The sequence below is a fragment of the Arachis ipaensis genome, chromosome B10 (genome assembly GCF_059453495.1).
Source record: "Arachis ipaensis isolate K30076 ecotype BB chromosome B10, ASM5945349v1, whole genome shotgun sequence".
NCBI classification, from domain to species: domain Eukaryota; kingdom Viridiplantae; phylum Streptophyta; class Magnoliopsida; order Fabales; family Fabaceae; genus Arachis; species Arachis ipaensis.
This window is the reverse complement of record NC_142435.1, coordinates 115,986,350-115,997,917: the sequence shown is the minus strand read 5'-3', so window position 1 is coordinate 115,997,917 and position 11,568 is coordinate 115,986,350. Positions and strand designations below refer to the sequence as shown.

General features: G+C 32.2%; 1 protein-coding gene across 1 annotated transcript; it reads left to right on the top strand.

Annotated features, from left to right (window-relative positions):
• Positions 1 to 4,549: 4,549 nt before the first annotated feature.
• Positions 4,550 to 7,442, top strand: LOC107623117 (trihelix transcription factor DF1). Its single transcript, XM_016325274.3, has 2 exons — positions 4,550 to 5,636; positions 5,713 to 7,442. The coding sequence occupies exons 1-2, from the start codon at positions 5,398 to 5,400 to the stop codon at positions 6,914 to 6,916; spliced, it is 1,443 nt and encodes a 480-aa protein (XP_016180760.1). The 5' UTR covers positions 4,550 to 5,397; the 3' UTR covers positions 6,917 to 7,442.
• Positions 7,443 to 11,568: the final 4,126 nt, after the last annotated feature.

The following is an 11,568-nucleotide window of genomic DNA, read 5'->3' as shown; positions in this document are numbered from 1 at the left end:
AACGGCGGAGGATCTCAACGGTGGTGGCGCATGCAGATCGGCGTCGGCAGCAGCTTCTGACGGCGACTGGAGCTTCGGCGATGACTACGGTTCTCCCCGGTGGCTCTGCTCGACGGTGACGGACCCGGAGGCGGCGACGATCACACGCGCAGCAGTAGTAGCCCACGATGATGACGGTGGCGGCGGCTTTGCACGGTGACGACGGAAGCTTCGAGGATAGTGACCCGCGGCCTCCTCTCCTTCGCATCTCTGTTTTCGGCGGCGACGCAGCGTGGTGGCGGCGCGACGGACGGTGGCGATGCCGCAGGTGAGACGACGGTGGTGGTGCGGACAGCTCCTCCTCCCCTGACGCTCTCCCTCCCTCACGGTCTCCCGCTTCTCTTCCTCGATTCGCAGCTGCCTCTTCCTTCTCTTTTCCCCTTTCCGTTTCCCCCCTTTTCTTTTCTTGCTAAGGTTTCTATGAGTGAGGGGTGAGGGTGAGTGGCTGGCGGTGAGGAGTGGGTGTGGGTAGGGGTTAGGTAAAATTAGGATTAGAGTTAAATTTGGGGATATTAGGATTAATTAGGATAGTTTAGGTAATTTTAATAAAATTAGGGATATAGGATATTAATTAAAAATCTAATTTAATCCTTTAAGTTTATTTTTAAAATAATATTTAATTATCAATTTGTTAATTAACTTCCAATTAAGTATTTTAATATAAAATTAGAGATAATATAATTAATTTTCTTTGTCTGTAAAAATTGAAAATATTAAGTTCCAGAATCTCAATTATTTAAACCAAATCATATAAAATTCTTAAATTTTACAATTACTAAACTTTATAAATTACATATAGAAAATACCTCAATAATTATAAAATTTGAATAAGAATCTTAATTTATTCCAAATTCAATTAATCAAAACTTACTTTAATTATCTTTAGTAAAGAAATTTCTGAAATTAAAGTTATAAATAAATAATTAAACTTGAAATTAATTTATAATAAAATTTTCAAAAATTCTGGGACTTACACCTTCTTGCCAAACACAGCTTACGTTTTGTGATATACGTAGATTTTTTGTTTTTCGTTCCACTCAAAATGTTACCTATATTTTACAAATTTGACCATAGCAGCTTTACATATGTGAATAAAACGCCATACACCAATATACCTAAATATCACTATTTTTTTATTTATTAATAAATTAATTTTTAGAATTTTTGGATATGTATTTTTTGTTTCTTTTGGTTATTTTGTTTTAGATGTAAATAAAAATTTAAGTATATATAATTAATTTTACGTAAAATTAATTGTACATAAATTTTTAAATTTCATGATAAATGTATGTGTTGTACATTTGTGTGCCTTATAAAGTTGAGAAACTATCAATGATGTGTTTGTGAAACACGTTGGAGAGGATAAAAGTGCGTTTAGCTTTGAACGTTGTTCTTTGATGTTTGGCAACTTTTTTCCTCACGTGATTTTGCATCCCAAAAACTCGTTCACTAGAAGTAAGAAATTATAGCTTCTGCGTTTACTCAAACGTACGTTTAGATTTGTTGCTAGTTATTATTGGTTTTTTCCATAATTTTTTTTAAATAAAAAATACTGAGAGTATTAAAACAATTATTCTAATTTTTATGCACTGTTTACTATTTGAAATTTTTATAATATGTATTATAGTTCCTATTAGAAATAATAAATTAAATAGAAAATTAATTATAAATAATAATAAAAATATAACTCGTAAAAAATTAAAACCTAAAATAATACTAAAAATAAGATTATTAAAAATACTTAAAAAGAGTACTAAAATATATTATTTTATATATTATTTTTAATTAAATAAATATTAATTTTTACTATAAAAAATAGTTAAAAAGTTGTCAATTTTTATATGTTATTTTAAATTTCATAAATAAATATTAAGTTTTATTATAATAATAAAAATTATAATATACTAAATAGAGTATTATAAAAAAATACTATATAAAAAATATTAAAAAAATATAAAAAAAATTAAATATACTTAAAAAAATAATATTATAATTTAATATTATATCTTTTTAGTAATTAATTAATTATTTATTTAAAAATAATTTTAATTAATATTATCTAAATAATATTTATTTTATCAAAATTGATTTTAATAAAAATTGTCAAACATAAATTATATTAATACAAATTTACTTCTACCCAAAATCAATTTTACAAAATCACTTTGATCCAAAGTTTGACTAACGTAAATCCAACAACACACCAAATGGTCAACAATCTTTATTTTCTTTGGTAAGGTAAAATAATAAGACTATTTGCAATTAAATTCCATGTGTAACGACAAGACATGGACCGTGCCCGTCATTAATACTTTATCTTTTTTAATAAATGATTAAATTCGTGGTTAAAAATATTTATTTTTAATTTAATTTCCAAAAATTTTTTAGTTAAATTTAATTTTTAAAATTTTTAAGTTAATTACATTAATTTTTTTGTTATTTTTTTATTAATAGTGTTAAATTTATTAACGTAATATGTTAAATAATATTACAGTATATATTTACGAATTATAATTGATTATTAAAATAATAAATTAATAAAATTAGATTAAATTCATTCTAAATTAAGAGATTTTAATTTAATTTAATTTTATAAATTTATTATATTAACTACTAATTAAATTATACTGTAATATTACTTAACGTGTATATCAATAAATTCTAACGCCAGTAAATGACGTTAGTATCTTTAAAAAATTAATTTAAACATTTACTCTTATCTTCTCTTTAAAAAGAATTAAAGTCAATGTTTATTGTATTATCGAGCCGCGTATTTGCAAATAGTAATCCGTAATGTGCACCATTTTTCCATTAAAAAAATAAAACGAACTAAATTAGAAAAAGGGAAAGGTAGGTGATAGAGATGAAAGGGAAAGAAAAAGAAGCGAAGAAAACGACGAGACTGACCGTCGCGTGAGGAGTGTAGGAAATGGTTTACGTAACTCAACTGGGATTTATATGCGTGTCTTTTTCCCCTCTAACCACGATACTTTTTCTTCTTAATTTTTCAACTTGAGCAACCCCTAAGCTTTTTCAACCATATAGTATAACTGTATAAGATAGGGTTAAAAATAAATATGAAGCATGCCACGCCGATAAATTAGACCCATCAATCATAGACAACGACAATCCCTTCTCAGTCAGGCGCCTAAGTATTCGAATTCACATCAAAGTATCATCGCTTCGTAAACTAGACTTCATATCAGTACCACAAAATACAAAAGCAGAAACCAAATTTTCGTAAAATTTATTGGAGTGGGGTTCTATGCAACATTAATTTCAACTCTCTCACCGGTAATCCTTGTTTCATTTGACTCATCTTTTTTTCATTAATCTAATCCATAGTTAAAGGTAGCGGAAAGGAAAATAAAAGTTAAAAGAAAAGAAAAAATAGCTGACACAGAAATGAATTCTATTCATTTAATCTTTTAAAATGTAATTTTGCACCAAATAAAACTTTTTATTAAAAAATTAGAAAAATCTGATATTCTTTTTTTAAAATAATGATCGTTTTGACTTTTTTATGCATTAAAAAAACTAATATACTTAATATAAAATAAATCTATAAGTATATTAACTTTTTAATGTACTATAAAAGAAAAAAGATAAAGTATACTTTTTGTCTTTAAAGTTTGGTAAAAATTTTAAAAATACTCCTAAATTTTATTTTATTTCAATTTTGTTCCAAAAATTTTCGATTTACATCAAATATACTTTCGATGACTAAATTTTCAAAAAATTTAAAACCAATTTAACAATAATGCATAAAAATTATGCTGAATTTGTTTGTGTTGAGAGTTGTTCTTATAAAATTGTTGTTAAATTTGTCTTAAATTTTTTAAAAAATTAACCATCAGAAGTATATTTAATACAAATAAAAAATTTTTAAAATAAAATTAAAACAAAATAAAATTTAAAAATATTTTTAAAACTTTTATCCAACTTCAAACCAAAAAAATATACTTTTACCCAAGAAAAAAACAAGTCTTCTTGAAACGGAGAAAGCTGATATAAAATTATATTTTACAATATTTCATAGGACAATATTTGCATCTCACAGGGTGCCGCCAAAATAGGAATAAATAACTCGTGCCAATTGCAATTGGTGCGGTACTTGGCATCAATTCGTTATTTATCGAACCCACCACACACCAATAATAGAAAATTTTAACGTTTTGTGTTATAGTAACAAAAATTAATCAAATTAAATAGATGCCAATTATTGTGATTACCCACCCTAAAACCCAAGGGCCGGGGTCATGAGTTTTGGATGGCATCTAATTTATTTATTTTTATTTTTATATTTTTTGAGATGACCGACACAAAACAATGTGGTGATGGCAAAATTTATTGCACACGTAATTGTGTGTGGGGGGCAAAGATAAGTGAGTGCCTGAGTGGGAGGGGTGGCACAAACGTACAGAACAAGAATGTGGGCTCTGTGGGCCTTCTTCCCTTCCAAACCGGACTCACACCCCATAAAATTATAAAAGAAACCGACTTTTGCTTCGGCCCCAAGTGTCCTTTTTCTCCCACCACCACCGCAATTATTTTCCCTTTCCCATTCCCATTCCATTTAGTTTCACCATTTTACCCCTTGCACATAAATATTTTTATCACCAGACCTCATAAGTCATAATTATCTTTAGATTTATTAATTGATCTAGGGCCCTCGTTCCCCTCCTTCTCCTCCACCGAATAGAAAACCGAAGAATTAAAATAAAGATGAGAAAAAAAAGGAGGGAAAAAAGCCACTAAAATTGACCGTAGCTGTCAAATTTTAATTTTGTTTTGGAGAAAGGTCAAAGTTGGACAAGTGGAAAAATAGTGTAATGACGCCTCACCCAATTAGATACCGCCGTGTCGACATGTGTCTTTGCTGGATGGAATCTATCTGATAACCTCATCTTCTTCACCTCTTTCTTTTTTCACATTTTTTTCCTTCTCAAAATTAAGCTTTTTAGTTAAGTTTTAAAATACTATATATCTATATCTGTTATTAATTTATTATTCACCATTCATTTTCTCTCTCTTGTAAGTTGTAACTTAGGGTAAACTTACGCCCTCAATAAGAATAAAATGATATAATATGCTACGGTAATGGTAGAACTACACCAACTAGAAACTAGAACTAGAAATCTAGAATAGAACCGTGACTCACCGTGAAGCCTCCTCCCAAATCAATATCAATAAGATTCAAAAAAAAAAAAAAAAAATGCACCCTCCGTTCCCGTTATCAAAATTACCCTCTTTCTTTCAATTTTTTACCATCCCTTTTCTTTTTCGTTTTTCTTTCTAATTTTTTTTTCGCTCCAACGAATTCCAAGTGCACAGAGCTGTAATTCAGTGAAAGTGATAATGGAAAACTCGACCTTACCGGAAAATAGCATAGAGAACAGGAAGGTGGCGGTAGCAGCGGCGGAAGGCGACAGCGTATCGTCCGATGGTTTGAAAGGCGAAGATGGTGAGCGGAACTCAAGCGGCGCGAACCGGTGGCCGCGAGAAGAGACAATGGCTTTGATAAAAATTAGGTCTGAAATGGACGGCGCCTTCAGAGACATCAGCCCCAAAGCCCCTCTTTGGGAACAAGTCTCAAGGTAAATAAAGTAATTAAGTAGTATTAATTACAGTTAATTACGATGAAATTAAATGTTTGTTTGAAACTGTGTTTAGGAAATTAGGTGAGCTGGGATATGAAAGGAGTGCGAAGAAGTGTAAAGAGAAGTTTGAGAATATTTACAAGTACCATAGGAGGACCAAGGAAGGCCGTTCCGGAAAGCGTAACGGAAAAACTTACCGTTTCTTTGATCAACTCGAAGCATTAGACCCGCACCCTAACAATAACGCCGTTATTCAAGATGCGGTTCCTTGTTCCGTTAGGTTTCCGGTTACTGCAATGGAGCATTCCAGTTCCGCCACTTCGTCTTACTCGAGCGGCGGGGGTGAAGACGAAGGTGAAGGGAGGAGGAGGAAGAAGAAGAGGAGGCTGAGGGTGTTCTTTGAGGGGCTTATGAGGGAGGTTTTGGAGAAGCAAGAGAGCCTGCAGAAGAAGTTCATGGAAGTTCTCGATAAGTGCGACCAGGATCGAATGGCGAGGGAGCAAGCATGGAAGACGGAGGAGCTTGCCAGGATCAAGAAGGAGCGCGAGCTTCTCGCTCAGGAACGGTCGATTGCCGCCGCCAAGGACGAAGCGGTTATGTCCTTCATAAGAAAGTTTGCAGAAAACAGCAACAACAATGGCGCGCTGCAATTTCCAGCTGATAATAATAACCACCTCCAGGAGCAGGAGAAGGAGAAGGAGAAGGAGAAGGAGAAGGAGAAGGAGAAGGAGAAAGACGAAGTTGGGAATGGCATCAATGTTGGGAATTTTGTGCACATGAGCTCTTCGCGGTGGCCTAAGGATGAAGTGGAGGCATTGATAAGGCTGAGGACACAAGTGGATGAGCAGTTACAGCAGCAGCAAGGGAACAAGGGACCGCTTTGGGAGGAGGTGTCTACGGCCATGAAGGGACTCGGATACGATCGGAGCGCAAAGAGGTGCAAGGAGAAGTGGGAGAACATCAACAAGTACTTCAAGAGAATGAAGGAGAAGAACAAGAGGAAGCCCGAGGACTCTAAAACATGTCCCTATTATCACCATCTTGAGGCCATATACAGCAAGAAGCCCAAGAACAATAACAAGCTTGATGATAATGATAATGACAAGAAGAACGAGTTGAAGCCTGAAGAGCTTTTGATGCATATCATGAATGGTCAAGAAGAGAGGCAGCAGGATCCAGATCAAGATCAGTCTTCATCTGAAGATGCAGACAGAGACAACCATAATGGATATCAGATGCTTGATAATAGTCCTTCTTCCATACCAATCATGAGTTAAACAAGCTCTCATCAAAGATTCTTCCATCAATGTTGAAACACTTTTAGAGCCACACTCCACTCCATTCAATGATATCATAGAATAATAAAGACATCATGAGTACCAGAAAAAGGAAAATGAGTCCGAAAACATTTCTCTTATCATAAGTTCGGTGGGGGTGTTAGACCAGTCTCATTATTATTGGTAGAATACAAATCAAACTTCATCTTATATTCTTGGTGTCTTTCTTTGTATGTAATTTTTACATAGTAGTATGTTGGACCTTTTCTCAGTTTTGTTTGATCGTGATAAACAGAACAAGTGCACAGAGAGAGAGAGAGAGAGAGAGAGAGTTTCTTTTTTGTATGTGTGTGTGTGTGTAAGAGAACAAAGTTACCGGGCGTCTAATAAAATAGCAGTAAATTTTGTTCTTGGAGTTTGTAAACCCATGTGTGCTTCAGGTGGGTGGTGTTTGGGTCTGATTGTTTTTGGCAATAAAGAAAGGAAGAGTGGTGAAAGGAACTGGTTGTTTTTGGCAATAAAGAAAGGAGGAGTGGTGAAATAAATACCATAATGAGATATCATACATGTATTATTGTGTATTTTTTAGAGTTTAGTTTTGATGTTAGAGGATAAATTAATAATTTAATAAATTTATTTTTGTCGTGTAGTTTACAAATTAAAAAAATTATTAAAAATAAAAATATAATTTTTAATATATTTATTTTGTATTTAGTAAATAAAAATATTTAAAATTTTTTATTAATAACAAATTTATCATGTGTTAAAAAACATATTAATTAAATTTTTATTTAATTATATATAAATTTTTGTGATTATTTATATAATTTATTTAAAAAATAATTATTTTTGTTAGAAAAAAATATAAGAATCAATTCTCTTATAAACCACATAAGTCAATTCCATTATAATTTAAGTTTTATAAATAAATAAAAAATCTAAAAAAATCCTACTTAAATTTATCCTAATTACATTTGTGGTACACAAAAAAATTCACAAAAATCTTAATTCTTTTCCATTCTTATGTAAACAGTCAATTTTTTTTCCTCACAAACCTACCGTTATCACGTAATTTTTTGTGTCGTTGTCCACCGACTACCGCTGCGTTTGCTGTAACGCCGCGCGGCATCCTCCTTGCGCCGTGCGGCATCCTCTTTGCACCCCACCGCTGTCCTTCATCGCGGCATCTTTGTTGGACACAACCGCCGTCACTGTCGCAGACTTCATCCTCCGAATGTGTCTGCACTGCGGAACACCATCGCGGCCCCCATTCGTTGCCACGCAGCCATCGCCGGGTCCACCCACGACGCGAGACCTCGGCGGCACGTTGTCACACTCATCGTCCATGCTCGTGCCATCCATGCAGCGCCATCAAAGGTATTGTCATTGGCCATCCAATGATTTTTTTTTTCTTCTGATTGGTTCTAGATGATTATTTTTCCTATGTTTTGGATGTTTTTTTTGGGTTTGGATGAGCTTTTTCAATAGTTTTGGATGTTTTTTTTCTTATTTTTTGGATGTTCTTTTTTTAATATTTTTTTGAATATCTCGTTTTGTTAGGTTTTAAAAATTTTAAAATTATTTTGGTTATCTCATTTTTATTAAGATTTAGATGTTTGTTTTTGTTATGTTTCGGATGTTTTGAAATATTTAAAATGATTTTAAATTTTTAAAATGAATTTTGTAATTATTTAAAATGGTTTTAGATTTTTTTTTTTAGATTTTGGATGTTTCTTGCTAGTGGGGGAGTCACAGTAGTCGGAGATGCTGCGCGTCGCGACGGAGGGATCGACGATGGTCAGAGAGAATGTGGAAAGAGGGATTAGAATTTGTTACGAGAATGTAGAAAGAGGATTTAGGATTTGTGTGGTTAGTTTTTTACAATGTACTATCAACGAGGTTAGGGCTAAATTAGATGGGATCTTTTTTGGGTTTTTTATTTTTTTATTGGGCCTTATTTTACCCTAGTTGGCTTTCGTTGCCTTCACCTCTAGTTAGTTATCTAACGAGATTGTTTTTGTTAATGTAGGGTTACATAATTTGATATATGTATAAAATTATTTTATGCTAAATAGTATATTGATATTTTTTTGTTTTTACTTTTAGTATTAAAAGTAATTAATAAAAAAAATTATACTATAAGACAATTAGAAACATTACGAGCATACTAAAATTAGTTTATTTTTAATTATATTTTATATTTCAATATGTATTTTATATTGATATTTAATTTAATAGTTAATTTTAAGGATAATTTACATTAATAAGATGTTTGACATTCAATATTATACAAATGTCTTGATTTTATTTTGCATATACAAGTGTTCTTTTTCAACTTATATAAATCGTAACAACAAAGTTTAATTTTGCTGTTTGTACATAAATTAATTTGGCCAAATTTAATTTCTGTTCAAAAACCTCAAAATAGTAAATTGTAATTCTCCACGTTGAATTACTTGCTGGGGTGAGAGGGTTTTGATTTGAGATTTTGGATTTTCTAAACTTTCTAAATCAATGCAGACAAAATCGGTTTAAAGAATCTAAGGCAAATCGATTTAGGGCAGCACGATTTACCATTATAACCATTAAATCGAATCCTTGTGCTACAATTTATCAAGGAAGTCACTCAAGATAAATCGAAACAAGTAAAGGATTTATCTAGGTAGAACCTATTTAAGTTCGTTTTAGTTTTATATGATTTACAATCTCTATCACACCACCCCCGACACTCCAAAGAATCCAGAGGAAAAAAAAGCGACAAAGAAGAAGTGTTAGTGATGGAGGACGACCCAGATTGCTTCTATTGACTAGATGGAGTTGCCTATGTTGTTGATAACATCAACGAGGAGGTCAATACACCTTATATTTTTTTTCTTCGTGTTAGATTAGGAATGTTAGTGATCCATAGTGGCTTAGGATTATTAGAATAGAAATTTTAGTTAGAATAGTCATTTAAAATTGTTGACTAAAGTTTTTAAATTAAAAATATTAGTGATAGCAGTAATTTAGAATTGTTGATTATAATTAAGTTTAGAATGGAGTGATAGTGTTTTTTAGAATTTGATTTCTATAGATAAGGTTAGAGCAGGAGAGTAATAAAGACACTAAAATTAGATTTTGCATGTAGTGACATTATTGACTTTAACTTTTTAGGATTAAATTTGTATCACTTTGTGTAAAAAATAGTTAAGAAATAATTATGAATTAATTAAGTTATTATATATATTTTTAATAGGTTACGAATTTGTTAAACTTTTTTAGTCGAGAAATCTATTGATTTTAAAGTTTCTTATAAATTTTTAATAAATATTTTTATTATTATATAGCAGGTTTGATATATTACCAGTATTAGGAGGCTATGGGGTGTGCCTCTAGAAGACTGGATCATACTATATTTGAAAATTATCGGATTATATCATTTTGCTAGGTTCAGTAACTATTGGTTTAAGCTAGATGACCCGTTCATTAGTGCTTTTGTTAAGAGATGACGTCCAAAAACATATACGTGTTATATGTCTTTCGAGTAGTACACCATTACGTTATAAGATGTGGTGTACCAGTCAAGTTTTCTAATTCATAGTGACTACACGAGTGGGTACTTGTACTATTAGAGTTATGGATTACTACAAGAAAAACGTTGAATACCGTCAGATTTACCATCGGATTTACCGTCGTAAATTAGCGTCGGCTTTATCGGCGAATTTACTAACGGTTTAGGTGTCAAATTCATCATGTCAAATAATTATCGGTGAATTTTATTTTCCGATGGTAAATTCGCCGGTAATAATTAGAGAAAAAACGGAAAAAATAAGTGCAAAATTTAGCATGACATTTACTGGCAGAAAAATCTGTCGGTAAACCCAATTAGTGGAATGCTGTATTTTAGTGACCCGCAATACATTATCGTTAGATTTATCCGCTGGTAAACACACACACACACACTCTAACCTTCTCTCTCTTTCTCTCTTTTCTCTCTACCTCTGGCAGCCCTTCTGACCACCCTTTGTCAGTGCCAGCCATCGGCATTCTTCTCCAAACACTTAATGGACTTGCCTGATCCTGTTTTGTTTTCTGAAACGAAGCTTCTCCTTCTATCTTCGCCGCCATTGGTGTCACTGCTGTTGGTGCATGTTCTGTCGCCAGAGTTGCGTCTCTCCTCCCTCCTCTAGGTAGGTTGTCCTCATCCTTCCCCATATTCCATCCTTATTTTTATTTCATTTTAAATAAAAATCCTAACCCCTTTTTGAACCCTGACCCTAACCCTAACCCTAACCCTGTTTTACTTTCTTCAGTTGGCTCTGTTTTATTAATGCGTGTTTATGTTTTTCTTATTATTATCATAATAAATTTTATTTTAGTGTTCTTATTCATTGACATGAAATTAATCTAAGTAAGCTGTTTGTGTGCTGTAGTTTTTTGGACAGCTTATTATCCTAATATTAATGTTGTTGTTGAGTTACTTAGACAGGGTAATTTCTTGTCATTTTTGTTAACTATTTGCTTATTAGATTATTCTAATTTAGTTTTGTGTTAAGTTCTTTTGATCTGTTTCTAAATGTCGTATAGGTATCGTTGAATTGAATATTGAACCATATGATGAAGATGAGGGTACTGACAAGTTGTGATATATTTCGGTATGTAATAATATTGAA

Coding starts and splice junctions, on each gene's coding strand:
- LOC107623117 (XM_016325274.3), top strand. CDS start 5,398: ATGGAAAACTCGACCTTACCGGAAAATAGCATAGAGAACAGGAAGGTG. Junction 5,637..5,712: donor CTTTGGGAACAAGTCTCAAG/GTAAATAAAGTA, acceptor AACTGTGTTTAG/GAAATTAGGTGAGCTGGGAT.